The sequence below is a fragment of the Tachyglossus aculeatus genome, chromosome 2 (genome assembly GCF_015852505.1).
Source record: "Tachyglossus aculeatus isolate mTacAcu1 chromosome 2, mTacAcu1.pri, whole genome shotgun sequence".
NCBI lineage: Eukaryota > Metazoa > Chordata > Mammalia > Monotremata > Tachyglossidae > Tachyglossus > Tachyglossus aculeatus.
In genome coordinates, this window is record NC_052067.1 from 39466824 (window position 1) to 39494806 (window position 27983).

General features: G+C 49.7%; 1 protein-coding gene and 10 gene segments (V, D, J or C); all 11 read right to left on the minus strand.

The window, feature by feature from the left end:
* Window positions 1-221: 221 nt before the first annotated feature.
* LOC119941290 lies at window positions 222-746 on the minus strand. The segment is given in 2 exon segments: window positions 222-577; window positions 704-746. Coding segments are annotated over 2 exon segments (399 nt in total).
* A 198-nt stretch (window positions 747-944) lies between these two features.
* Window positions 945-3108, minus strand: LOC119941301. The segment is given in 4 exon segments: window positions 945-973; window positions 1058-1133; window positions 2606-2919; window positions 3022-3108. Coding segments are annotated over 4 exon segments (462 nt in total).
* Window positions 3109-3516: 408 nt separating this feature from the next.
* LOC119941312 lies at window positions 3517-5739 on the minus strand. The segment is given in 3 exon segments: window positions 3517-3699; window positions 5250-5563; window positions 5688-5739. Coding segments are annotated over 3 exon segments (540 nt in total).
* A 1324-nt stretch (window positions 5740-7063) lies between these two features.
* On the minus strand, window positions 7064-8113 carry LOC119941321. The gene is made up of 3 exons (XM_038761696.1): window positions 8071-8113; window positions 7646-7959; window positions 7064-7393 (listed from the first exon to the last, which is right to left on the minus strand). Exons 1-3 carry the CDS (start codon window positions 8111-8113, stop codon window positions 7064-7066), a joined length of 687 nt encoding a protein of 228 aa, XP_038617624.1.
* A 1368-nt stretch (window positions 8114-9481) lies between these two features.
* Window positions 9482-12030, minus strand: LOC119941328. The segment is given in 3 exon segments: window positions 9482-9613; window positions 11575-11885; window positions 11988-12030. Coding segments are annotated over 3 exon segments (486 nt in total).
* A 64-nt stretch (window positions 12031-12094) lies between these two features.
* LOC119941333 lies at window positions 12095-13316 on the minus strand. The segment is given in 3 exon segments: window positions 12095-12184; window positions 12755-13152; window positions 13274-13316. Coding segments are annotated over 3 exon segments (531 nt in total).
* A 3397-nt stretch (window positions 13317-16713) lies between these two features.
* Window positions 16714-17387, minus strand: LOC119941339. The segment is given in 2 exon segments: window positions 16714-17240; window positions 17345-17387. Coding segments are annotated over 2 exon segments (570 nt in total).
* A 2649-nt stretch (window positions 17388-20036) lies between these two features.
* Window positions 20037-20552, minus strand: LOC119941344. The segment is given in 2 exon segments: window positions 20037-20398; window positions 20510-20552. Coding segments are annotated over 2 exon segments (405 nt in total).
* A 2450-nt stretch (window positions 20553-23002) lies between these two features.
* Window positions 23003-23519, minus strand: LOC119941352. The segment is given in 2 exon segments: window positions 23003-23364; window positions 23476-23519. Coding segments are annotated over 2 exon segments (405 nt in total).
* Window positions 23520-23966: 447 nt separating this feature from the next.
* On the minus strand, window positions 23967-24569 carry LOC119941361. The segment is given in 2 exon segments: window positions 23967-24415; window positions 24527-24569. Coding segments are annotated over 2 exon segments (492 nt in total).
* Window positions 24570-25074: 505 nt separating this feature from the next.
* On the minus strand, window positions 25075-27797 carry LOC119941370. The segment is given in 3 exon segments: window positions 25075-25158; window positions 27152-27516; window positions 27755-27797. Coding segments are annotated over 3 exon segments (492 nt in total).
* Between the last annotated feature and the right edge of the window lie 186 nt (window positions 27798-27983).

Here is a 27983-nt window from a genome sequence, read left to right on the forward strand (position 1 = left end):
GCCCCCTGTGGGACAACCTGATCACTTTGTAACCTCCCCAGTGCCTAGAACAGTGCTTTGCACATAGTAAGCACTTAATAAATGCCATTATTATTATTATTATTATTATTATTATTATCCATTTGCATCCAGGGCCCCTCAAAGTTATGGAGGACAGTGAAGCAGGGGGTGAAATTCACTGCTAGAGCTACTGGGGGCAGGCCTTGCTCCTGGTAACTGTATCAGTGACTTTTTTGTAAGGAGTGCAAAGGGATCTGCATCACTGTGGAGTCCCAGCTGGCACAGTAATAGGTGCCAGCATCAGTCGTGCTCAGTTTCTGGATCTCCAGGGTGCAGCTTTGATCTTTTCTTTTGTAAGCATAGAATCTGTTTGAATCGAATCCTGCAGTCATCGCCTGTTTCAATGTGTTCAGGTTATAATAGAGTAGGCGCTGGGGAGCCTTTCCACGCTGCTGCCGATACCAGTGGATGTACATGATGCTTTTGTGAGAAACTTCGCAGTGGATCTTTATGGTGTTCCCAGTCTGCCTGGCAATGGAGACCATTGGCTGGTACAGGGAGAGTGCTGTTTGAACAACTGCAGTGGGGACAGAAAGTAAATGTCTTTAGTGATCAAGAGGAGGAGGAGGAGGAGGTGGAAGTAAAGGAGGAGAAGAACGTAGCTCCAGACAGGGCTAATGTGTGGCAATAGCAGCCAACTTACCAGGGAGCAGGGCAGCAAGAAGGAGGGTGACAGACCCTAGCATGTCTCTGCCTGCAGCACTTGGGGCTCTAGGGAGGAGAGAACGGTGGTTCCCACCTGTCCCTGAGCCCGCAGTGGTCTGAAGTGGAGTCCGGGCTGTGGGGTTGGAGCAGTGAGTCACTGAAGTCTCTGCTGTGCTGATTGGCTGGGTTTCTTTCTTTTGCAAGGTGGAGCCAAGAGGTGATGGGGTAGCAGGGAGCACTTACACGTTCCCTACATGCTTGTTGGCCACTGGGGAGAGATGGGAAGAGAAAGAGAAGAGGAACATCAGGGAGGCAGAGGGATGGCAGGGGCAGCAGAGAGACCCCATCATACGCCACTGCAGGCTTCTTCCGCAATTCTGAGAGAAATGACATGATCTTGTCTGCACTGCAGTGAGAAGCAGGATGACCTAGTGGATAAAGCAGAGGCCTGAGAGTCAGAAGGACCTGGGGTTTAATCCTGGCTCTGCCACTTGACTGTTGTGTGGGGAAGTCACTTCGCTCCTCTGGGCCTCAGTTATCTCATCTGTAAAATAGGGGTTACGACTGTGAGCACCATGTGGGAGATATAGTGTGTCCAGCTGGATTCACTTATATCTATCCCAGTATCTGACACAGAATAATCACTTAAGTGCCATGAAAATAAAATCGGACAGTAAATAATACGTACTGAATGCCTGCTGAGTTCAGAGCACTGTACCGGGAAAAAGTAAGAGGATGGAAAGACATGGACCCTGACTTGAAGGAATTTATAATTGGGTGAGCTGAATTTGCTGCTGGTTGGAAAATCAGTCAGGGAATATAACAAATGGGGAGAGAAACAGAGACTCAGATCTTTCTCCTTTCATCCAGTCCCATGTAGGCTGTGAAAGTTGTGAGCCTCCTGCCCACTCGTCTCTACTGGGCTCGATTGGTTCTGGGAGAGGTGGGAGGTCTCTTCCTGCCCTCCCCTTCCCAACTCTGACCATGAAAGCCTTCCTGGCTACTTAATAATAATAATAATAATAGTGGTGTTTGCTTAGTGTTTGCTATGTGACAAGCACTAGATTAATGTCTGGGGTGGATAAAATACAATCACATCTGACTCAATCCCTGTCCCACATACTGCCATGTTTCTTATCTGTAATTTTTTTTAATGACTGACTCCTCTTTCTGGACCGCAACCTCCTTTCAGCCCAGAATTGTGTCCATCTACTGTATTGTGCCCTCCCAAACATTTAATTAGTGTTCTGCATGCAGGAAGTGCTCAATACCTACCAGTGATTGATTGACTGATTGATGTGGGGAAGGGAGAGGAGTAGTTTTCAGGACAGCCTGTGGGCCTAGTGAGGGGCAATTGGTCCATCCTTTGACCAGAGTTCTAGGGTCTCTGGAATAAATTCCGAGCAAAGGGAGCTAAATAGATGGGCCCAGCTGGGCTGTCAATTGTCAGTCTTCAGGCTTATATCCCAGAGTAGGCAGTGGTGGTGACTGCCATCCCATCACTGGGTAGGTGGATGGATTTCAGGGAGGATGTTAGATTGTCTCTGAGCCCACGGGACATGAGAGCCAGAGTGTCCTTCCACAGACCCCCATCCCTTGGCAGAGCAAGACTTGGGAGTCCACAAGAGTCTGAGAAGGGGTGGTGGGAATTGTGCTCTGCCCAACTTCTGGCTAAGGTGGATGGGGCTGCCAGGGACAGAAAGAGCTACAGGACAGAAAGGTTTGTTCCAGAAACCACAACAGGGCCCAACTTAGTTTGCCAAGGAGTCTGAAACCAACGGTGAGATTCACTGCTGGAGCTGTGTGGGCGAAGGCCCTGCTGTAGCTGTGTGGGAGAAGGCCTTGCTCTTGGTGAAACAGGCAGCGTTTTTTGTATGAGGGGCAGAGGGACCTGTGTCACTGTGGAGTCCCAGCTGGCACAGTAATAGGTGCCAACATCACTCTTGTCCAGTTTCCATATCCTCAGGTAACAGCTATGATCTTTGCTCTTGTATGTGTAGAATTTATCTGAGCTGAATCCTGCATCCAGCGTGGGTTGAGACGTGGCCATGTTACAATAGAGCAGGCGCTGGGGAGACCTTGCAGGCTGCTGGCGATACCAGTGGACGTAAGTGATGCTTTTGTTGGACAGCTCACAGAGAAATGATGCCAATGCCCCGGCCTGTTTGGTGATGGAGACCATTGGCTGGTCCATGGTTAGTGCTCTCTGGCCAGCTGTGATGGGAGCAGAAAGTAAATCACTGTGGTGAGGATGGGGAGGAGATTAAAGAGAAAATTCTAGGCTGAGCTAACCCGGGATGAAAACAGCCAACTTACCAGGGAGCAGGGCGGCAAGAAGGAGGGTGACAGACCCCAGCATGTCTCTGCCTGCAGCACCTGGGGCTCTGGGAAGGAGGTAAGGAGGAGAGTATGGTGGTTCTCACCTGTCCTGAGCCCCGGGTGATCTGAAGAGGGGCCAAGGAACTTGTGGTTGGAGCCGTGAGCCACCAAAGTCTCCATGCTGCTGATTGGCTGGGCTCCTTGTGACTTGAATGAGGGGACGGAGGTGAAAGGTGATTGGGGTAACCCGGGTGTTATCACATGGTAACTACATTGTTATTGGCCATGGGGCAGGGCTGGGAGGAGCAAGAGAAGATGCATCTATCTCATTTCTCTCCCCTACAAATTCAAGTCTCTTTCACACTGTCTATTCTTCTCATTTTCTCCCAATTTTCTTGCTCTAGAGGCACAGGTAGCAAAGGGAAATGGGAATGAGGGGGTTGGGATATAGGTTTGGGAAAAGAACTGTGCTTAGTACAGCGTCCCGTGCATCTATGTGTCCTGTTGATACTTGAGTGTGGACAAAAGACCAGAACGGGTTTGGTTGACCCCTTGCAAACTTGTGTCCTTCAGGCTGGGCTCTATTTCTTTAGAGTCAGGTATGAACGTATTGGTGCCTAGACCATGGGACGTGTGAGCAGGGGGCACTAAGTGTGACCACGAATCTTGGCGTTCCTAGTTTAGCGCACCAGCTCTTAGTGTTATTGACCCCCATGCTGTGCCCATGGAGGGCTCAGTACAGGCATATGAAACCCATTGCTAGAGAACAGTGCTCTGCTCTGGGTCCACCATCCAGGCTCCTCAGAAGAGAACCTGGGGAGAGGATGGATGATTCACTAATATTTCCTAGCAGTTGGCAGCCAGGATCCTAGAGGGGTTCGATCCACTCTGACTCACCTTTCATCTTTGCTGCTCTCCCACTATAACCCAGCCCATACACTTCGCTCTGCTAACACCATCCTACTCACTGTGTCTTGATCTCATCTTCCTCATCATCCACTTTTTGCTCACTCCACCCCTCCTGTCTGGTTGTGCCCGCCCCTTACCTCCACCAGAGCAGCACTCTCCCCATCTATTAAGTTCTAATAATATCACACCTTCTCCAGGAGGTCTTCCCTGACTAATCTCTCATCTCCTTTCCCTATTCCCCTTTTTGTGTCACCTAGGCATTTGGGTCTTTTCCCCCTAATCATCCCATCCCCACAATGCCATAGCACTTGGACCTAGAAGGGAAGAAGCAGGAACTGATTTCCGTGGCTCAATGGAAAGAGCACGGCTTTGGAGCCAGAGGTCATGGGTTCAAATCCCAACTCCACCAACTGTCAGCTGTGAGACTTGGGGCAAGTCATTTAACTTCTCTGTGCCTCATTTACCTCATTTGTAAAATAGGGATTAAAAACTGTGAGCCCCCCTTGGGACAACCTGATCACCTTGTAACCTCCCCAGTGCTTAGAACAGTGCTTTGCACATAGTAAGCACTTAAATACCATCAATATTATTACATATCTTTATACCTTTATTCTTCCCCATGTGTGTAATACATTTTTGTGTCTGTCTCTCCTGCTAGACTGTAAACTCTGTGAGTCAGGATTATGTCCACCTCCTATATGGTGCTCTCCCTAGGGTTTAGTTCAGTGTTCTGCACACAGAAAGTGCTCAGTAACTACCAGTAATTGACTGATTGATCGTTGGAGGAGGGACTGAGAGAGTAGAGATTTTCAGGAGGGCCCAAGCTCACAGTGAGGGGCAGTTGTCCCTTAGTTCTTGACTCCCTGAAATAGGTTCAGTGGAAAGCTATCTGCACGGGAGGGTGGGGCCCAACCAGGTTGTTGATTGTCATTTTACAGATTTAGGCCCCAGAGCAATCCCTGGGCTAGTGAATGGGGCTCAGGGAGGATGCTGGGTGATCCCAGAGTCCACAGGACATGAAAACCTATTATTTGGAAATGATAGTGTAATCTGTTAAGGCAGAACAGGACTGAGAGGCCACCAGTGTCTGAGAAGGAAACTGTGGGAATTGTGCTCTGCTCCCAACCTCTGGATAAGGTGGGTGGGGCTGCTGGGATTCTCCAGAGAAAGAGTGACAAGACTGATGTTTGCTAAATGGGCCGCCCCCCACCACATTGTTTGCTAAGTAGACTGAAACAATGGGTGATATTTATCACTGCGGGAGGTGTGGGAGACAGTGACTTTTTTTGTACAGGGAGTAGAGGGAGCTGTGTCACTGTGGAATCCCAGCTGGCACAGTAATAGGTGCCAGCATCACTCGTGCCCAGTTTCTCAATCTCCAGGATGCAGTTTTGATATTTTTTTTGGTAAGCAGAGAATTTGTCTGAACTGAATCCTGAATCCAACGTCTGTTTCGATGTGTCGAGGTTATAGTAGAGCAGGCGCTGGGGAGCCTTCCCAGGCTGCTGACGATACCAGTGGATGTAGGTGATGCTTTTCTGAGGAAATTCGCAGTGGATCCTTGCGGATTTCCCAGCCTGTTTGGTGATGGAGACCATTGGCTGGTCCATGGTGAGCGCCGTTTGGGCCGCTGTGTTGGGGACAAAAAGTAGAAGTCTTTGGTTAAGAGGAGGAGCAGGGAGAGGAGGAGGGAGAAGCAGGAGGAGTCCGCAGCTCCAGACAGGGGTAATCCAGGGCTAAAGCAGCTGACTTACCAGGGAGCAAGGCAGTGACAAGGAGGGTGATGCAGCCCAGCATGTCTTTGTCTGCAAGCCCCGGGTCTCCGGGAAGGAGAGGACTGTGGTTTCCACCTATGCCTGAGCCCCAGGTGTTCTTAATTGAGCTCTGGGCACTGGCGTTGGAGAGATGAGTCACAGAGGTCTCCACTTTGTTGATTGGCTGGGCTTCTTGCCTTTTGACTGGGATAGATGTGTGTAAAGGAGAGGTGATTGGGCTACCAGATTGCATTCACATGCTTACTACATGCTTGTTGGCCACCGGGGAGAGGTTGGAGGAGAAAGAGAAGAGGCACATCAGAGAGGCATAGGGTGGGTAGGGGCAGCAGGGAGATCCCATCACATGCCACAGCAGGTTACTCGAGCAATCCTGAGAGAAATGAAATGCTCTTGCCTGCACTACACTGAAATATCAGTCAGTAGTATGTACTGAATGCCTACTGTGTTCACAGGACTACCAGGTAAGAGTAAAAGAGGAGAGAAACATATGGACCTTGACTTGAAGGAGTTTATAATAGGGTGGGGTGAATCTAATACTGGTTGGAGAATTAGTCAGAGAATGTAACTAAGGAGGAGAGAAACAGGGACTCAGGCCTTTCTCCTTTTATTCAGGCCCTGGCAGGCTGTGAGAGTCGTGACTCTCCCGCTTACTTCTCTCACCTGCTTGCTTCTCTCTAGGGCTTGATTTGCTTTGGGAGAGGTTGTGGAACTCTGAGCTCCAACCCCACTTCCTGCCCTCCCCCTCCCATCTATGTCCATGAAGGACTTCACTTCTCTGGGCCTCAGTTCCCTCATCTGTAAAATGGGGATTAAGACTGTGAGCCCCCCGTGGGACAACCTGATCACTTTGTGTCCTCCCCAGCACTTAAAACAGTGTTTTGCACATAGTAAGCACTTAACAAATGCTATCATTATTATTTTTATTACATAATAATGGTGGTGTTTGCTAAGAGTTTACTATGTGCCAAGGACTGTATAGAGTGCTAGGGTGGATAAAATACAAGCAGGTGTGACACAATCCCTTTCCCACATCTTCTCATTTTTCTTATCTGTAATTTATTTAAATGTCTGTCTCCCCTTTATGGACTTCAAGTTCCTTCAGGGCCTGGATTGTGCCCTGTTTACTACATTGAACTCTATCAAACATTTAGTTTGGCATTCTGTACCACAGTAAGTGCTCCATAACTACCAGTGATTAATTGGTGGATGTGGCAAGGAAAGCGGGGTGTTTTTCAGGAAAGCCTGGGGATCTAGTGAGGGATGAGGGTCAATTAGTCCATCTGTTGATCATGGTTCTATGGTTTCTGGAATAAGTTCTGAGAACTGGGAGCCAATAAGTGGGCCTAACTGGACTGTTAGTTGTCAGTCTTCAGGTTTAGGCCCCAGAGTGGGTAGCGGCAGTGATTGCCATCCGGTTGCTGGGAGGGTGGATGGAGTTCAGGAAGGATGCTGGGTGATATGAAAACCAGCGCGTCCTTCCACAGACACCATTCCTTGGAGATGACTGTGGCGTCTGCTCTGGCAGAGGAAGACTGGGAGGCCCCCAGCCTCTGGGATGGTGGGAAATGTGCTCTGTGCCCAACCTCTGGCATCTGAGGAAGGGATGGTGGGGCCGCTGAGATAATTCTCTTTCTATGGAAAAAGCTGCAAGACAGACCTGTTTGCTCCAGAAACCAAGTTGGGGTCTAATTTACCGTGCCAAAGAGCCTGAAACAGCGGGTGAGAATCACTGCTGGAGCTGTGGGGAGCAGGTCAATCAATCATATTTATTGAGCGCTTACTGTGTGCCGAGCACTGTACTAAGCGCTTGGGAAGTACAAGTTGGCAACATATAGAGACAGTCCCTACCCAACAGTGAGCTCAGTCTAGAAGGGGACTGGTTCCTGGTGACCCCAGATGGTGGTTTTTTGTATGAGGGGCAGAGGGAACTATGTCACTGTGGAATCCCAGCCGGCACAGTAATAGATGCCCGTATCACTCATGCTCAGTTTCTGTACTTTCAGGGTACAGCTATGATTCATGGTCTTGTAAGTAGAAAATTTATCAGAGCTGAATCCTGCATCCAACTTGGGTTGAGGTGAGGCTGGGTTACAGTAGAGGAGACGTTGGGGAGCTTTACCGGGCTGCTGGCGATACCAGTGGATGTAGGTGGTGCTTTGGCCAGAAGGTTTGCAGAGAAATGATGCCATTGACCCAGCCCGTTTGGTATGGGAGACCATTGGCTGGTCCATGGTGAGCGCTGTCTGGCTAGCTGCAATGGGAGCAGACAGTAAATCACTATGGTGAGGACAGGGAGGAGGAGTAGGAGATAAAGGAGACAATTCTAAACTGAGCTAACCCAGGATGAAAGTAGCTGACTTACCAGGGAGCAGGGCAGCGAGGACAAAGGTGACATAACCCAGCATTTCTCTGTCTGTAGAGCTTGGGGCTCTGGGGAGAAGACAAGGAGGTTCCCACCTGTACTGAGCCTCAGATGTTCTGAAGTCGGGCTGAGGCCCTGGGGTTGGAGCCTGGAGTCAACAAGGTCTCCGCTCTATTGATTGGCTGGGCTCCTTGTGACTGGAATGAGGGAACTGAGGGTAAAGATGATTGGGGTAAACCAGGGTGCTGTCACATAGTAACTACATGCTTATTGGACATGGGGGAGGGCTGGAAGGAGAAAGAGAAGATGCATGTATATCATTTCATTCCCCCACTCAAGGCTCCTTTTACCCCATCTTTTCTTCTCATTTTCTCTCAGTTTTCTTGTTCTGGGGGCACAGGTTGCATAGAAAAATGTGAAGGAGGAGGTGGAGAGAAAAGTTGGGGAGAAGAACCATGCTTAGTACAGTTTCTTGTGCTCCATATGTATTCTGTTGATGTTCTTGATTGATTCATTCAATCATATTTATTGAGTGTTTACTGTGTGCAGAACACTGTACTAAGCACTTGGGAAGTACAAGTTGGCAACATACAGAGACGGTCCCTACCCAACAGTGGGCTCACAGTCTAGAAGGGGGAGACAGAGAACAAAACAAAACATATTAACAAAACAAAATAAATAGAATAAATGTGTACAAATTAAATAGAGTAATAAATGCATACAAACATATATACATATATACAGGTGCTGTGGGGAGGGGAAGGAGGTAAGGTGGGGGGGATGGGGAAGGGGAGGAGGGGGAGAAGAAGGAGGGGGCTCAGTCTGGGAAGACCTCCTGGAGGAGGTGAGCTCTCAGTAGGGCTTTGAAGGGAGGAAGAGAGCTAGTTTGGCGGATGTGGGGAGGGAGGGCATTCCAGGCCAGGGGGATGACGTGAGCCCGGGGTCGACCGCAGGACAGGCGAGAATGAGGCACGGTGAGGAGATTAGCGGCAGAGGAGCGGAGGGTGCGGGCTGGGCTGGAGAAGGAGAGAAGGGAGGTGAGGTAGGAGGGGGCAAGGTGATGGACAGCCTTAAAGCCGAGGGTGACGAGTTTCTGCCTGATGCGTAGGTTGATTGGTAGCCACTGGAATTGATTGTGGAAGAAAGACCAGAACAGGTTCTGCTGGCCACTTACAAACCTTCGTCCCTCAAACTGGACTCTGCTTCTTTTGAGCAGGGCAGCGAGGACAAAGGTGACATAACCCAGCATCTCTGTCTGTAGAGCTTGGGGCTCTGGGGAGAAGACAAGGAGGAGGACGAGGACAAGGACAAGGACAAGCGCATAGAGAGCACAAGTGAGAGCTAGATGTCCAGATCCTGAGACATGCGCATAGAGAGCACAAGTGAGAGCTAGAACCTTGGCAGTCCTGGATTAGGGCACTGAGTCTGGGTGTCCCTGACTCTCAGGTGGGGTCCACAAAGGCTCAGGACAGGTGTGTGAAACCCATCGCCAGAGAACAGTGCCCTGCTTGGGCTCCACCACCCAGTATCCTTGCAAGTGAAACTGGGGAGAAGGTAGAGGGAGTCAGTGAGATTCCCTATTGGTTCATGGCCAGGATCTTAGAGGGGATTGATCCGCTCTGCCCCACCTTCCATTCTCACTCCTTTCCCATTAAAGCCCAGCCCAGAAACTTTGCTCTGCAAACATCGCCCTACTCCCTGGGCCTCAATCTCGTGTCCTTCGTCATCCACTTCTTGCCAATGCAATTCCTTCTGCCTGTAAATGCCCTCCCTTTCCCATCCATCAGACCATCACTCTTCCCAACTTTAAAGCCCTAATAAAATCACATCTTTTCCAGGAGGTGTTCTTTGAATAATCTCTCATCTCCTTTCCCCCCTCCCTCCTGAATCTGTCACCAACTGACTTGGATCTTTTCCCCCTAAGCACTTTGATATTCATCCCACCCCCATAATGCCACAACACTTTCATTCATTCAATCGTATTTATTGAGAGCTTACTGTGTGCAGAGCACTGTACTAAGCACTTGGGAAGTACAAGTTGGCAACATATACAGATGGTCCCTACCCACCAGTGGGCTCACAGTCTAGAACACGTATGTACTTATGTACATAACCTTATACCCAACTCCTTCCCCATATGTGTAATTCATCTTAGTGTCTGTCTCTCCTATTAGACTGTAAACTCCATGGGGGTCAGGATTATGTCCACCTACCTAGGGCTTAGTTCAGTGTCCTGCACACAGAAAGTGCTTAGTAGCTACCAATGATTGATTGGTTGATAGATGGAGGAGGGCCTGAGAGATTAGAGGGTTACAGGGGGGTCCAGGCTCTCAGTGAGGGGCAGTTACTCCACTCTTTGGCCCTTAGTTCTCAATTTCCTGGATTAGGTTCTGTGGAAAGATGGCTGCATGGGTGGGCCCAGCCAGGTTGTCAGTTGTCAGTTTACGGGTTTAGATCCCAGGGTGATCCCTGGGTAGCTAGGTGAGGCTCAGGGAGGATGATAGATTGTCCCAGAGCCCAAGGGACACGAGAGCCAGAGTGCCCTTGTATGATTTCACTGCTTGGGGACAATGGTAGCATCTAAGATAAAGAGTGGGAGGCCACCCCTGTCTGAGAAGGGAATGGTGGGAATTGTGCTCTGTGCCCTACCTCTGGCTAAAGTGGGTGGGGTTGTTGGGATTGTACTCCAGAGGAAGAGCTGCAAGACAGATCTGTTTGTTCATTCATTCAATTGCATTTTTTGAGCACTTACTTTGTACAGAGCACTGTACTAAGCACTTGGGAAGTACAAATCGGCAACACATAGAGATGGTCCCTACCTAACAATGGGCTCACAGTCTAGAGGGGGGAGATGGACAACAAAACAAAACATGTAGACAGGTGTCAAAACTGTTGAATAAACAGAATTATAGCTATATGCACATCATTAATAAAATAGAGTAGTAAATATGTACAAGTAAAATAAATAGAGTAATAAATATGTACAAACATATACAAGCGCTGTGGGGATGGGAAGGAGGTAGGGCAGAGGGAGGCGGGGTGATGGGGAGGGGAGGAGGAGAGGAAAATGGGGTATCAGTCTGGGAAGGCCTCCTGGAGGAGGTGAGCTCTCAGTAGAGCTTAGAAGGGAGGAAGAGAGCTAGTTTGGCTGATGTGGGGAGGGAGGGCATTCCAGGCCAGGGGAAGGACATGGGCCGGGGGTCGACGGCGGGACAGGCGAGAACGAGGTACAGTGAGGAGGTTAGCGGCAGAGGAGTGGAGGGTGTGGGCTGGGCTGGAGAAGGAGAGAAGGGAGGTGAGGTAGGAGGAGGTGAAGTGATGGAGAGACTTGAAGCTGAGAGTGAGGAGTTTTTGCTTGCTTACCCCTCAAGAGCCCCACAGAGTTTGTCAAGGAGCCTGAAACAATGGTTGTGATTCACTTCTGGAGCTATGGAGGGCAGACCCTGCTCTTGATAGCTACAGATGGTGATATTTTTGTATGGAGAGTAGAGGGACCTGTGTCACTGTGGAGTCCCAGATGGCACAGTAATAGATGCCAGCATCACTCAGTTCCAGTTTCCTTATACTCAGGGTGCAGCTTTGATCTTTGCTCTCGTAAGCATAGAATTTGTCTGAGCTGAATCCGGCATCCAGCTTGGGTTGAGACGTGGCCTGGTCAAAGTAGAGTAGGCGCTGGGGAGCCTTCCCAGGCTGCTGGCGATACCAATGGACATAGGTAGCCTTGTTGGAAAACTCGCAGAGAACTGAAGCTAGTGTTCCAGCCTTTTTGGTGATGGAGACAATCGGCTGGTCCATGGTGAGAGCAGTCTGCCCAGCTGCAGTGGGGGCAGAAAGCAAATTGCCATGGTGAGGACCCGGAGGAGGTGGAGGAGACAATTCTAGGCTGAGTTAACCCAGGACAGAAGCAGCAGACTTACCAGGGAACAGGGAGGCGAGGAGGAGGGTGACTAAGCCCAGCATGTCTCCTCTTGAAATACTTGGGGCTCTGGGGAAGGGGCAAGGAAGAGAGAATGATGGTTCCCGTTCAGTGGTCTGAAGAGGGGCTGGGGACCCTAGGGTTGGAGTGGTGAGTCACCAAGGTCTCCCCTCTGCTAATTGGCTGGGCTGCTTGTGACTGGAATGAGGGGACGGAGGGGAAAGGTGATTGGGGTAATCTGGTTGCTATCACATGATAACTGCATATTTATTGGCCATGGGGGAGGGTTGGGAGGGGAAAGGGAAGATGCCTCTATCTCATTTCTCTCTCCCACCATTTCAAGACTTTTTCCACACTGTTTTTTCTTCTCATTTTCATTGGCTCTTTAAATAGGTTCTGAGAAAAGATGGCTGCGTGAGTGAGCCCAGCCAGGTTGTTGCTGTCATTTTACAGGTTTAGGCCCCAGAGCGATCCCTGGGGGGGCTAAGGGAGGATGCTGGCTTGTTCCAGAGCTCACAGGACATAAGGGTCTGAGTGTCCTTCCATGAATCCGCTGTTTGGAGATGATGGAGGCTTCTGTTAAGGCAGAGTAGGGCTGTGAGTGTCTGAGGAGGGGATGGTGGGAATTGTGCTCTGTGCCCAACTTCTGGCTAAGGTGGATGAGGCTGCTGGGATAGTAGTCCAGAGAAAGAGCTATAGGACACATCTGTTTGCTTCCGGAGGACCCCATAGTCTGCCAAGAAGACTGAAACAAAGGGTGAGATTCACTATTGGAGCTATGGAGGGCAGGCCTTGTTGCTGGAACAACAGAGAGTGATATTTTTGTACAGAGAGCAAAGGGACCTGTGTCACTGTGGGGTCCCAGCTGGCACAGTAATAGATGCCAGCATCACTCGTGCCCAGGTTCTGGACCTCCAGGGTGTAGCTTTGGTCTTTCCTCTTGTAGGCATAGAATTTGTCTGAACTGAATCCTGCATTCATCGTCTGTTTAGCTGTGGCCATGTTATAGTAGAGCAGGTGCTGAGGAGCCTTCCCAGGCTGCTGGCGATACCAGTGGATGTATGTGATGCTTTTCTGAGAAAAGTCACAGGAGATCTTTGTGGACTTCCTGGCCTCTCTGGTGATGGAGACCGCTGGCTGGTCGAGGGAGAGTGCCGCCTGTCCGGCTGCGATGGGGACAGAAAGTTAATGCCTTTGATGATGAATAGGAGGAGGAAGAGGAAGAGAAGGAGGGAAAGAACGCAGCCTCCAGACAGGACTAAAGGGTGGTGAAAGCAGTCAACTTACCAGGGAGCAGGGTGGCAAGAAGGAGAGTGACAGACCCCAGCATGTCTCCGCCTCAGTGCTCAGGGCTCTGTGGAGGAGACAAAGAGGAGAGGATGATGGTTCCCACCTATCCCTGAGCCCCAAGTGTTTTGAAGTGGGCCTGGGGGCCTTGGATTTGGAGGGTTGAGTCACGGAGGCTTCCATTCTGCTGATTGGCTGGGCTCCTTTTGACCAGATTGACGGAACTGAGCAGAAAGGTGGTTGTTGTAACCCGGGTGCTATCACATGGTAACTCCACAATATTGGCTATGGGGGAAAGCGGGGAGGTGATAGAAAGATGCATCTATCTCATTTCTCTCCCCAACCAGTTCAAGACACCTTTCACACTGTCTTTGCTTGTCACTGTCTCTTAGTTTTCCTGTTTTGAGGGCTCAGGTTGCATAAGAAGATAAAATAAGGTGGTGGAGAGAAACACTAGGGTGAAGCACTTTGCTTAATACAGTATCCTGTGCACCACAGGCATTCTGTCAATTGTATTGGTTGATGGATTGATTGTGCATAAAAGACCAGAACAGGTCCCATTGGTCACTTGCAAACCTCTGTCTTTCGGGCTGAACTCTATTTCTTTCAAGGCCAGGATGAGCATATCTGTGCTCAGACCCTGGGGCATGTGGGAAGAGGGCACCAAATGTGACCCCAAATCTTGGCATTACTGGTGTTATTGACTGCCACATTTTGCCCATGGACGCTCAGCACAGACTGTTCATCACCAGAGAACAGTGCTCTGTTATGGCTCCACCACCCAGTCTCCTCTGAAGTGTACCTGAGCAGAAGACCGAGGAATCAATCACTAAAATGACACATACGTGGCAGCCAGGACATTGGAGGGATTAATCCATTCTGCCCCACCTTCCATCCTCACTCCTCTCCCACTACAGCCCAGCTCACACATTTTGCTCTGGTAACACCGTCCTCCTCACTGGGCCTCCAACTCATCTCCCTCATCCACTTTTTGCTCACACAATCAATCCTGCCTGGAAGTTCCTGTCCCATCCCATCCATCAGACCATTGCTCTCCCTATTTATCAAGCCTTATTAAATTACACCTTCTCCAGGTCTTCCCTAATTCATCTCTCATTACCTTCCCCTACTCTCCCCTCTGTGTCACCTATGAGCTTGGTCCTGTTTCCACTAAGCACTTAGATACTCACCCCACCCTCTAGCACCACAGCACTTATGCACATATCCTTAAACCCTACTCCTTCCCACTATTTGTAATTTATTTTAGTGTCTGTCTCTCCTGATAGTAAGTTCTGTGGGGGTTGGGATTGTGTCCACCTACTGAATGATACTCTCTCAGTCGCTTTGTTCAATGTTCGGTACAGAGGAACTGCTCAGTAATTGCCAGTGATTGATCGATGCAGGAGGGACTGAGAGATTACAGGGTTTCAGTAGGGCCCAGTTGGTTCACCCTTTGGCCCCTAGTTCTCAGTTCTCCAGAATAAGGTCCATAGAAAAGCTATCTGTACGGGGAAGTACCAGCCAGGTAGTCTTGTTGTGAGTTTACATTTTTTAGACCCCAGAACAATCCTTGAGTGGGTGGGTGGATGGATCTCAAGGAGGAGTCTGGGTGGTCACAGAGCCCACAGAACATGAGAGACAGTGTGTCCTTCCATAATCTTGCTGCTCAGAGATGTTGGAGGCTTCTGTAAAGCCATAGCCAGACTGGGAGGCCACCAGTGTCTGAAAAGGGGATGGTGGGAATTGTACTCTGTACCCAACCTCGGGCATATGAGAAAGGGATGGTGGGGCCACTGAGATTGTTCGCCACAGAAAGATCTTCAGAACACACCTGTTTGCTCCAGAAAACAAACTGAGGCCCAATTTAGCTTGCCAAGGAGCCTGAAACAGATGGTGAGATTCACTGTTGGAGCTGTTAGGGGGAGGCCCTCCTCCTGGGGATTGGAGTTGGCAGTTTTTTGTATGAGGGGTGGAGGGAACTGTGTCACTGTGGAGTCCCAGCTGGCACAGTAATAGGTGCCAACATCACTCATACTCAGCTTCCAAACTTTCAGGTTAAAGCTTAAATCGTTGCTCTTGTAAGTGTAGAATTTATCTGAGCTGAATCCTGAATCCAGAGTGTGTTGAGACAAGGCCAGGTTACAGTAGAGGAGGCGCTGGGGAGCCTTCCCAGGCTGCTGGTGATACCAGTGGATGTACGGGATGCTTTGTCCAGAAAACTTGCAGGGAAGTGATGCCGATGTCCTGGCCTGTTTGGTGGTGGAGATATTGGCTGCTCCATGGTGAGCACTATCTGGGCAGCTGCAATGGGGGCAGAAAGTAAATCACTGTGGTGAAGACGGGGAGGAGGAGGAGGAGATTAATTTTAGGCTGAGCTAACCCAGGATTAAAGCAGGTGACTTACCAGGGATCAAGGTGGCGAGAAGGAGGAGGGTGACAGACCCCAGCATGTCTCTGACTGTAGCGCTCAGGGCTCTGGGGAGGAGGCGAGGAGGAGATGATGGTGGTTCCCACCTGTTCTGATCCCTAAGTGTTCTGAAGTGTGGCCGGGGCCCTGGGGTTGGAGCTGTGAGTCACCAAGGTCTCCATTCTGCTGATTGGCTTGGCTTCTTATGGCCCTTAATCTCAACTCCCTCGTCATCCACTTCTTGCTCACACAGTCCTTCCTGCCTGAAAGGGCCTGTCCCTTCTCATCCACCGGACCAGCACTCTCTCCATCTTTCAACCCCTAATGAAATCACACCATAACCAAGACGTCATCTCTGACCAATCTCTAATCTCCTTCCCCTACTTTTCCTCCCTTGTGTGACAACAGTGAACTTGGGTCTGATCCCTCTAAGCACTTCGATACTCACCCCATCCCGAAAATGCCACAGCACCTATGTACATAACCTTATACCCTGCTCCTTCCCTCTATGTGCACTTAATTTTAGTGTTTGTCTCTCCTGCTGGGCTGTAAACTCAATGAGGGTTGGAACTGTGTCCATTTCCTGTATAGTATTCTCCATAGTACTTAGTTTGGTGTTCTGCACACAGAAAGTCCTCAATAACTACCAGTGATTGATTGACTGATGGAGGAGGGACTAAGAGAGTAGAAGGTTTCAGGAGGGGCCAGGCTCACATTGAGGGGGAGTTGCTCCACCCTTTGGTCCTTAGTTCTTGGCTCTGTGGATTAGGTCCCCTGGAAATGTGACTGAATGGGTGGTCTCAGCCAGGTGGTTGTTTGCCATTTTACAAGTTTAGGCCTCAGAGTGATCCCTGGGTGGGTGGGTGGGGCTCAGGGATGATGCTGGATTGTCCCAGAGTCCATGGGACATGAGAGCCAGAGTGTCCTTCCACGATCTTGCTGCTTGGAGATGAAGGAGGCTTCTGTTAAAGCACAGCCCAAATGGGAGGCCACCAGTGTCTAAGAAGGGGTTGGTGGGAACTGTGCTCTGTGCTCAACCTCTGGCTAATGTGGGCGGAGCTGCTGGAATTGTTCTTCGGGGAAAAAGCTGCAGGACACATCTGTCTGCATCTGGAGGCCCCCATAGTTTGCCAAGGAGACTGAAGCAGTGGGTGAGATTCACTATTGGAGCTGTTGGGGGAAGGCCCTGCTCCTGGTGACCAGAGTTGGCAGTTTTTTGTATGAGAGGTGGAGGGAACTGTGTCACTGTGGAGTCCCAGCTGGCACAGTAATAGGTGCCAACGTCACTCATGCTCAGTTTCCTTACTTTCAGGGTACAGCTCAGATCATTGCTCTTGTAAGTGAAGAATTTGTCTGAGCTGAACCCTGAATCCAGAGTGTGTTGAGACGAGGCCAGGTAACAGTAGAGCAGGCGCTGGGGAGCCTTCCCAGGCTGCTGGCGATACCAGTGGATGTACGTGATGCTTTGTCCAGAAAACTTGCAGGGAAAGGATGCCGATGTCCCAGCCTGTTTGGTGGTGGAGACCATTGGCTGGTCCATGGTGAGCACTGTCTGGCCAGCTGCAATGGAGGCAGAAAGTAAATCACTGTGGTGAAGATGGGGAAGGAGGAGTAGGAGATTAATTTTAGGCTGAGCTAACCCAGTATTAAAGCAGGTGACTTACCAGGGATCAGGGTGGCGAGAAGGAGGGTGACAGACCCCAGCATGTCTCTGACTGTAGCACTCAGGGATCTGGGGAGGAGGCAAGGAGGAGATGATGGTGGTTCCCACCTGTCCTGATCCCCAAGTGTTCTGAAGTGCGGCCGGGGCCCTAGGGTTGGAGCGGTGAGTCACCGAGGTCTCCATTCTGCTGATTGGCTTGGCTTCTTGTGACTCGAATGAGGGGATGGAGGGGAAAGGTGATTGGGGTAACTGGGTGCGATCCCATGGTAACTACATACTTATTGGCCATGGGTGAGGGCTGGGAGGAGAAAGGGAAGATGCATCTATATCATTTCCCTCCCCTACTAAGTCAAGATTCCTTTCACATCATCTTTAGTTTTCATTTCTCCGAGTTTTCTTGTTTAGGGGGCACAGGGAGCATAGGGAAATGGGAAAGAAGAGTTGGAGAGAAAGGTTGGGTAGAAGCACCGTGCTTAATATAGTGGTCTGTGTGCCACAGGCATTCTGTTGATACTCTTTATTGTTGGATTGACTGATTATGGATTGAAGACCAGAAGAGATTCAGTTGGCCACTTGCGAATCTCTGTCCCTCAGTCTGTACTCTATTTTTTTGGAGGCCTGGATGAGTGTATCAGTGACTGGGCCCTGAGATACGTGAGCAGGGGGCATCAAGTGTGACCTCAAATTTTGGCTTTCCTGATTTAATTCACCAGCTCTGAGTGTTAATTTCCCCTCCTTGTGCCCATGGGCACTCAGTACAGGTATATGAAACCTTTCACCAGAGAACAGTGCTCTGTTCTGGCTCCATCACCCAGGCTCCTCTCAAGTGAGTCTGGGGAGAAGGCAGTGGAATCACTAAGATGACCAAAATGTAGCAGCCAGGGCATTAGAGAGGATCAATTTGCTCTGACCCATCTTCCATCCTCGTTCCTTTCCCAGTACAGCCCAGCCCACAAACTTCACTCTGCAAACACCATCCTACCCACTGGCCCTTAATTTCAACTCCCTCATCATCCATGTATGACCTTGGGCAAGTCACTTAACTTCTCTGAGCCTCAGTTACCTCATCTGTAAAATGAGGATTAAGACTGTGAGCCCCACGTGGGACAACCTGATCACCTTGTATCCCCCCAGCGCTTAGAACAGTGCTTTGCACATAGTAAGCGCTTAACAAATGCTATTATTATTATTATTATCCACTTCTTGCTCACACAATCCTTCCTGCCTGGGAGGGTCTGTCCCTTCTTATCCATCACACCACCACTCTCTCCATCTTTCAACCCCTAATGAAATTACACCTTTTCCAGGAGGTCTTCCCCATACTTTCCCTCCCTTGTGTGTCAACAGTGAACTTCGGCCTGATCCCCCTAAGCACTTTGATACTCACCCCACCCCCAAAATGCCACAGCACCTATGTACATTGCCTTATACGCTGCTCTTTCCCTCTATGTGTACTTATTTTTTGTATCTGTTTCCCCTGCTGGACTGTAAACTCTGTGAGGGTCGGGATTGTGTCCACCCCTATGTAGTACTCTCCATAGTGCTTAGTTCATTGTTCTGCACACAGAAAGTGCTCAATATCTACCAGAGATTAATTGATTGATTGATGGAGGAAGGGTTTAGAGAGTAGAGGCTTTCAGGAGGGCCCAGGCCCAAAGTGAGAGGCCCTTAGTTCTAGGCTCTCTGGACTAGGTTTGCCTGGATGCACCCAACTAGGTTATCAGTTGTCAATTTATGGGTTTAGGCCCCAGAATGATTCCTCGGTGGGTGGAGAAGGCTCAGGGAGGATTCTGGGTTTAGAAAAGCAGCACGGCTTAGTGGAAAGAGCATGGGCTTGGGAGTCAGAGGTCATGAGTTCTAATCCCGGCTCTGCCACTTGTCAGCTGTGTGACTTTGGGTAAGTCACTTAACTTCTCTGTGCCTCAGTTACCTCATCTGCAAAGTGGGTATTAAGACTGTGAGCCCCACGTGGGACAACCTGATAACCTTGTATCTATCCCAGCGCTTAGAACAGTGCTTGGCATATAGTAAGCGCTTAACAAATACCACCATTATTTTGTAGTAAGTGCTCAGGAGAGTACAATACAACAGAATTAGCAAGGCACACTCACTACCCACAGTGCTCTTCACATAGTAGAGAAGCAGCATAGAGTAGTGGCTAGAGCACGGTCCTGGGAGTCGGAAGGTCATGGGTTCTAATTCTGCTCTGCTACTTGTATGCTTTTGACCTTGGGCAAGTCACTTCACTTCTCTGGGCCTCAGGTGTCTCATCTGTACAATGGGGACTGAGACTATGACCCCCAGGTGGGACGGGGACTGGGTCCAACCCAATTTGCTTGTATTCACACCAGTGCTTAGTACAGTGCCTGGCACATAATAAGCGCTTAACAAATGCCATCATCATCATCATCCTAGAGCCCACAGGACATGAGAACAAGAGTGTCCTTCCACATTCTCATTGCTTGGAGACTTTGGTTGCATCTGTTAAGGCAGAGCAGGACTAGGAAGCAACCAGTGTCTGAGAAAGGAATGGTGGGAATTGTGCTCTGTGGCCAACCTCTGGCTAAGGTGGGTGGGGTTGCTGAGATGGAAGAGTTGCAGGACAGAACTGTTTACCCCTCAGGGCCCCCCACAATTTGTCAAGGAGCCTGAAACAATGGGTGAGATTCACTGTTGGAGCCTGCCCTCGGTAACTACAGGCAGTGATATTTTTGAAAGGACGGTTGAGGGACCTGTGTCACTGTGGAGTCCCAGCTGGCACAGTAATAGGTGCCCGCATCACTCATTTCCAGTTTCCTTACACTCAGAGTGCAGCTTTGATCTTTGGTCTTGTAAGCATAGAATTTGTCTGAGCTGAATCCCGCATCCAGCTTGGGTTGAGATGTGGCCAGGTTGAAGTAAAGCAGGCGCTGGGGAGCTTTGCCGGGCTGCTGGCGATACCAGTGGATGTACATGTTGCTTTGGCCGGGAAACTCACAGGGAAATGTTGCTATTTTCCCAGTCCGTTTGGTGATGGAGACCATCGGCTGCTCCACGGAGACCGCTGCCTGACCAGCTGCAATGGGGGCAGAAAGCAAATCACCATGGTGAGCATGGGGAGGAGCCGGAGGAGTTGGAGCAGACAATTGTAGACTGGGCTAACCTGGGATGAGAGCAGCCAACTTACCAGGGAGCTGGATGGCGAGAAGTAGGGTGATATAACCCAGCATGTCTCTGCCTGCAGCACTTGGGACTCGGGGGAGGAGGCAAGGAAGAGATGATGGTGGTTCCCACATGACCCTAGGCCCCCAGTGTTCTGATGGGACCCTAGGGTTGGATCCGTGAGTCACTGAGGTCTCTACTCTGCTGTTTGGCTGGGCTTCTTGAGGTGTGAATGAGGGGATAGAGGGGAAAGGTGATTGGTGTAACCCGGGTGCTAGCACATGGTAACCCCATGCTCATTGGCTTTGGTGGAAGGCTGGGAGGAGTAAGGAAAGATGCATCTGTCTCATATTCCCTCCCCAACCAATTCAAGACTTCTCTCACAAGATCCTTTCTTCTCATTTTCTTCCAGTTTTCTCATTTTGGCGGCACAGGCAGCGTAAGGACTTAGGAACGAGGAGGTTTGGAGAAAGGTTGGGGAGAATCACCGTGCTTAGTACAGTGTCCTGTGCACCATAGGCATTCTGTTGATACTTTTGATTGATGAATTGATTGTGGATAAAAGACCAGAACAGTTTTGGTTGACTGCTTGCAAACCTCCATCCCTCAGTCAGGACTCTACTTCTTTCGAGACCAGGATGCGCTTATGGATGAGCTCCAGGACGGTCCCTGGAGACATGTGGGCAGGGAGCAATCAAGTGAGATCTCGAACCTTGGAGCTCCTGGTCTAGGGCACCAACTCTGGTTGTTATTGACCCCCATGTTGTGCTCATGGGGGGTCAGTGCAGGCACATACTATACTATGCAGGCATAGTATAGTGCTCTGCACACAGTAAGTACTCAATAAATATGATTAAATGAATGAATGAATAAGGCACTGGCAATGAGTTCATTATTAGAGAACAGTGCTCTACTCTGGCTCTATCACCCATGCTCTTCCGTGGCAACCAGGACAGTACAGGGGATTGATCTGCTAATCCCCAGTTTCAGTCCTCACTCCTCTGCCACTACAGCCCAGCATACTCAACTCACTCTGCTAACACCATTCTACTCACTGGGCCTTGATCTCATCTCCCTCATCATCCACCACTTGCTCTTGCAAATCCTTTTATCCAGGAAGTGCCTTCCCCTCCCCTCCATCAGACAACACTCTCCCCAGCTTTAAAACCCTAATAAAATCCCATCTTCTCCAGGAGGTCTTCCCTGACCAATCTCACCTCTTTCCCCTACTCTCTCTTCCTTCTGTGTCACCAGTGACCTTGGGTCTGTTCCCCCTAACTACTTTGATACTCACCCCACCTACAAACACCACAACACTTATGTGCATATTCTTATGCCCCACTCCTTCCCTCTCAATTAAGTCATTTTAATGTCTGTCTCTTTTGCTGGATTGTGAACTGTGAGGGTTGGGATTTGTTTCCACCCACTATATGACATTCTCCCTGGCCCTTAGTTCAGTGTTTTGCACAGAGAAAATGCTCAATAACTACCAGTGATTGATTGATTGAGGAAGGTCTGAGAGAGTAAAGGGTTTCAGGAGTTCCCAGGCTCACAGTGAGGGGCAGTTGCTCCATGCTTTGGCCCTTAGTTCTCAGATATCTGGAAATATCTGTGTTCTGTGTTCTATCCAGCTACCCTGGGATCAGTCTGGGGCTGGGTGAGGCTCAGGAAGGATGGTGGGTTGTCCCAGAGCCCAAGGGACGTGAGAGTCAGAGTGTACATTAAAATGACTTAGAGAGGGTAGGAATGGGCTTTAAGAATATGCACATAAGTACTGTGCTGTTTGTGATTATCAAAGTAGTTAGAGGGGACAGACCCAAGGTCACTGGTGACACAGAACGGAGAGAGAGTAGGGGAAGGAGGTGAGAGATTGGTCAGGGAAGACCTCCTGGAGAAGGTGGGATTTTATTAGAGCTTAAAAGTTGAGGAGAGTGGTGGGAAGGGGAAGGCACTTCCTGGATGAAAGGATTTGCAAGAGTAAGTAGTGGATGACGAGGGAGATGAGATCAAGGCCCAGTGAGTAGAATGCTGTTAGCAGAGTGAGTTGAGTGTGCTGGGCTGTACTGGCAGAAAAGTGAAGATGGAAGGTGGGGATTAGCAGATCAATTCCCTCTATTGTCCTGGTTGCCACCGAGGAGCGTGGATGATAGAGCCAGACTAGAGCACAGTTCTTTGCTAATGAACTCATTGCCAATGTCATATTCATTCATCCATTCAATCATATTTACTGAGTGCTTACTGAGCACTGTACTATGCCTGCATGGAGACGATGGTGGCATCTGTTAAGGCAGAGAAAGAGTGGGAGTCCACCACTTTCTGAGAAGGGAATGGTGGGAACTGTGCTCTGTGCCCAACCTCTGGCTAAGGTGGGTGGGGTTGCTGGAATTGTTTACCAGAGAAAGAACTGCAGGATATATCTGTTTACCCCTCAGGGGCCTCCCATAGTTTGCCGAGGAGGCTGAAACAATGGGTGTGATTCACTTCTGGAGCTACGGAAGGCAGACCCTGCTCTTGAGAACTACAGGTGGTGATATTTTTGTGTGGGGAGTAGAGAGACCTGTGTCGCTGTGGAGTCCCAGCTGGCACAGTAATAGGTACCAGCATCACTCATTTCCACTTTCCTTATATTCAGGATGCAGCTTTGATCTTTGCTCTGGAAAACACTGAATTTTTCTGAGCTGAAACCTGCATCCAGCCTGGGTTGAGACGTGGCCAGATTATAGTAGAGCAGGCGCTGAGGAGACTTTCCATGCTGCTGCCAATACCAGTGGATGTACGTGATCCTTTCGTCAGAAAACTTGCAGAAAAATGATGCTATTTTCCCTGTCTGTTTGGTGATGGAGATCATTGGCTGGTCCATGGTGAGTGCTTTCTGACCAGCTGCAATGGGGGAAGAAAGAAAATCATTATAGTGAGGATGGGGAGGAGGAGGATGAGGTGGCAGAGACAATTCTAGGCTGAGCTAACCCAGGAAGAAAGCAGCAGACTTACCAGGGAACAGGATGGTGAGAAGGAGGGTGATAGAACTCAGCATGTCTCCTCCTGCAGCACTCAGGGTTTTGGGGAGGAAGCAAGGCAGAGAGGATGGTGGTTTCCACCTGACTGGTTTCCACCTGACCCTGAGCCCCAAGTGTTTCTGAAATGGGCTCTGGCACCCTGGGGTTGGAGTGGTGAGTCTCTTAGGTCTCCACTCTGTTGATTGGCTTGTCTTCTTGTCACAGGAATGAGGTGTTGGAGGGGAAAGGTGACTGGGGTAACCCGGGTGTTATCACATGGTAACTCCATGCTTATTGGCTATGGGGGGTGGGGGGGGGGGGATGGGAGGAGAAAGGGAAGCTGCATCTATCTCATTTGTTTTCCCCACCGGCTCAAGACCCCTTTCATACTGTCTTTGCTTGTCATTTTCTCCCAGTTTTCTTGTTTTATGGTCCCAGTTAGGCTAGGGAAATGAGGACAAGGAAGACTGGGGAGAAGCACCATGCTTAGTGCAGTGTCTTGTGCACCATAGGTGTTCTGTTGATACTCTGGAATAAAGGATTGATTGTCTCCTGTGACCATGTCTCCTGGTGACCACAGGTGGTGGTTTTTTGTATGAGGCACGGAGGGAACTCTGTCACCGTGGAGTCCCAGCTGGCACAGTAATAGGTGCCGGTATCACTCGTGCTCAGTTTCCGTACTTTCAGGGTACAGCTATGATCTGTGCTCTGGTAAGTAGAATATTTATCGGAGCTGAATCCTGCATCCAGCCTGGATTGAGATGTGGCCACGCTACAGTAGAGCAGGCGCTGGGGAGACTTCCTGGGCTGTTGGCGGTACCAGTGGATGTAGGTGATGCTTTGGCCAGAAGGCTTGCAGAGAAATGATGCCGATGACCCAGCCCGTTTGGTGTGGGAGACCATTGGCTGGTCTATGATGAGCGCTGTCTGGCCAGCTGCAATGGGAACAGATGGTAAATCACTATGGTGAGGACAGGGAGGAGGAGTAAGAGATTAAGGAGACAATTCTAAACTGAGCTAACCCAGGATGAAAGTAGCTGACTTACCAGGGAGCAGGGCAGCGAGGACAAAGGTGACATAACCCAGCATTTCTCCGTCTGTAGAGCTTGGGGCTCTGGGGAGAAGACAAGGAGGGGACGATGGTGGTTCCCACCTGTACTGAGCCTCAAGTGTTCTGAAGTCAGGCCGAGGCCCTGGGTTTGGAGAGGTGAGTCACCGAGGTCTCCACTCTGTTGACTGGCTGGGCTCCTTGTGACCGGAATGAGGGGACTGAGGGGAAAGATGATTGGGGTAAACCAGGGTGCTATCACATAGTAACTACATGCTTATTGGACATGGGGAAGGGCTGGGAGGAGAAAGAGAAGATGCATCTATCTCACTCATTTCCCCCAACAATTCAAGACACCTTTCACACTGTCTTTGGTTGTCATTTTCTCCCAGTTTTCTTGTTTTGTGGGCCCAGTTAAGGTAGGGATATGGGAACAAGGAAGGCTGGGGAGAAACACCGTGCTTAGTGCACTGTCCTGCGCACCATAGGTGTTCTGTTGATACTTCTGATTGATGGATTGAGTGTGGATAAAAGACCAGAGCAGCTTCAGTTGACCACTTGCAAACCTCCATCCCATAGGCTGGATTCTACTTCTTTTGAGGCTGGGATGAGCATATAGGTGCCCAGACTCTGGGACATATGGGCAGGGGGCACCAAATGAGATCTCAAACCTTGGCGCTCCTGACTTAGGGCACCCGTTCTTCGTATTATTGACCCCCATGTTGGGGACTCAGTGCAGGCTTCATATGAAACCCATTATCAGAGAATGGTGCTCTGCTCCGACTCTACCACCCACCCTCCTAGAAGGAGGAGGCAGAGAGAAGGAAAATTGGGGTAAAACTGGGAAGAAAGAAAGAAAGAAGAAAGAGCCAGGGAGAAGGCAGAGAGCAGTCACTGAGTTTTCTATGGGTTGGCAGCCAGGATCTTAGAGGGGATTGATCCACTCTGCCCTACCTTTCATCCTTGCTCCTCTCCCATTACAATCCAGCACACACTTTGCTCTGCTAACACCTTCTTAATCCCTGTGCTTTGATCACATTTCCTTCATCATCCACTTCTTACTCACACAATCCCTCCTATCCAGAAGTACCTGCCCCTTCACTCCCTTCAGACCACCATTCTCCCCGTATTTTGGACTCTAATAAAGACACACCCTCTCCAGGAAGTCTTCTCTGACTAATCACTCATCTCTTTCTCCTACTCGGCCTCCCCTCTGTTTCACCTGTGCACTTGGGTCTGTTCCCCTTAAGTACTTTGATACACACCCCACAACACTTGTGTACAAACACTTATACCCTGCTCCTTTCCCCCTTTGTATAATTAATGTTAGTGCCTGTCTCCCCTGCTAGACTGTAAACTCTAGGATTGCGTACACCAACTGTGTGGTACTCTTCTTAGCACTTAGTTCAGTGTTCTGCACACAGAAAATCCTCAAAATTTCCCAGTTTTTGATTGGTATATTGATTGAGGAGGGGCTGAGAGGACAGAGGTTTTCAGGCAGGCACAGACTCTCAGTAAGAGGCATTTGCCTCCCATTTTAACCATAGTTCTAGGGTTCTCAGAGTAGTGTTGTGGAAATGTGACTGAGTAGGTGGACTCAGCCAAATTGCTGTTTGTCAGTTTACAAGTTTAGGCCCCAGATCCCAACATGTCTCTGCCTGCAGTGCTTGGGGCTCTGAGGAAGAGACGGTGGTGGTTCCCACCAGTCCCTGAGCCCCCAGTGGTCTGAAGTGGGCTTGGGGCCCTGAGGATTGGGCTGCTGAGTCACTGATGTCTCCACTCCACTGACTGGTGGGGCTTCTTGGTTTTGACTGGGTTGGAAGATAGAAAGGGGAGGTGACTGGGGAACCAAGATGTGGTCTCATGGTAGCTGAATACTGGTTGGCACTGAGGGAGAGCTACCTTCCACTATGAGACACGCTTCAGGACATTCTTTCTTCCCAGTTTTACCCCAGTTTTCATGTTTAGCTGGCACAAAGTAACTCAGGGGATTGGGGATGGGTGGTTGGAGAGAGGAAGATGAGGGAGAAGCCCAGTGCTTAGTACAATGCTCTGTGAACCATACACACCCAGTAGATTCTCTCAATTTGGAGACTGATTGATTGTGGGGAAATGACCAGAATGTTAAGTGGCCACTTTCAAACCTCTATCCTTCAGGCTGGAATCTAGTCTTCTTCATTCAAAGCCAGGATGAGTGTATTGGTGCCTAGATCCTTGGGCATGTGGGCAGGGGGCACCAAGAGAGACTTGAACCCATGTAGCTTCCTGGAACAGAGCACCAGCTCTGGATGTTAATGAACCCAACATGGGGTTCATGGTGGCTCAGTGCAGGCATAAAAAACCCAACAGCAGAGAACAACTCTCTTCTCTGGCTCCACCACTTAGTCTCCTCACAAGTGAACCTGGGGAGAAGGCAGAAGAGTCACTAAGATTTCATATCTGTTGCAGTCAGAAACTGAGAGAATGAATCAGCTCTTCCTCTCCTCCTGATCCTTGCCCCTCTCATAACAATTTAAAACTGTTTGCTCCAGAAACCAATCTGAGGCCCCACTTAGCTTGCCAAGGGGCCTGAAATAGAGAGTGAGAGTCATTGTGGGAGCTGTGAGGGACAGGCCCTGCTCACGGTGACCACGACAGTGTTTTTTTGTAGGAGGAACAGAGGGACCTGCGTCACCATGGAGTCCCAGCTGGCACAGCAATAGACGCCAGCATAGCTCACACTGAGTTTCTCGACCACCGATGTGCAGCCTTGATCTTTGGTCTTATAAGGATAGATTTTGTCCGAGGTAAATCCCGATTCTGGTGTAGATGCAGACGTGTCCAGGTGATAGTAGAGCAGGCACTGGGGAGCCTTCCCAGGCTGCTGGTGATACCAATGGATGTACGTGATGCTTTTGTCAGAAAACACGCAGAGAAATTTTGCATAACTCCCTGACTTTTTAGTGATGGAACTGAATGGCTGATCCAGGGTGAGGGCTGTCTGTCCGGCTATGGTAGAGAAAGAAAGTAAATGACCATGGTGAGGAGAAGGAGCAGCAGCAGGAGAAAAATGCAACTCCAGTCGGAACTAACTTTCATTCATTCATTCAGTTGTACTTATTGAGTGCTTACTGTGTGCAGAGTACTGCACTAAACACTTGGGAGAGTACAATGCAAGAATAAACAGACAGATTCCGTGTCCATGGTGATCTTACAGTCTAGAGGGGAGTGAAAGCAGGAGACTTACCGTGGAGCAGGGCAGTGAGAAGGAGGACAATTGACACCAGCATGTCTCTGTAGTGCTCGGGACTCCTGGGAGGAGACGATCTTAGTTCCCATCTGTCTCTGTCCCAAGTGGTCTGAAGTGGGGCCAAGGTCATGGTGATTGGTGCAGTGAGTCACCAAGATCTACACCCTGTTGATTGGCTGGGGTTCTTGTTTTTTTACTGGACTGGAACATAGAGGAGACGTGAAAG

Excerpts from the sequence above, each read along its gene's own strand:
- LOC119941321 (XM_038761696.1), bottom strand. The coding sequence starts at position 8,113 with ATGCTGGGTTATGTCACCTTTGTCCTCGCTGCCCTGCTCCCTG. Across the intron at positions 7,960-8,070 it reads CCTCGCTGCCCTGCTCCCTG|CTAGCCAGACAGCGCTCACC; the intron begins GTAAGTCAGCTA and ends CTCCCATTGCAG. Across the intron at positions 7,394-7,645 it reads GTGCCGGCTGGGATTCCACA|ACCCCAACTTGGTTTCTGGA; the intron begins GTGACATAGTTC and ends ACGGTAAATTAG.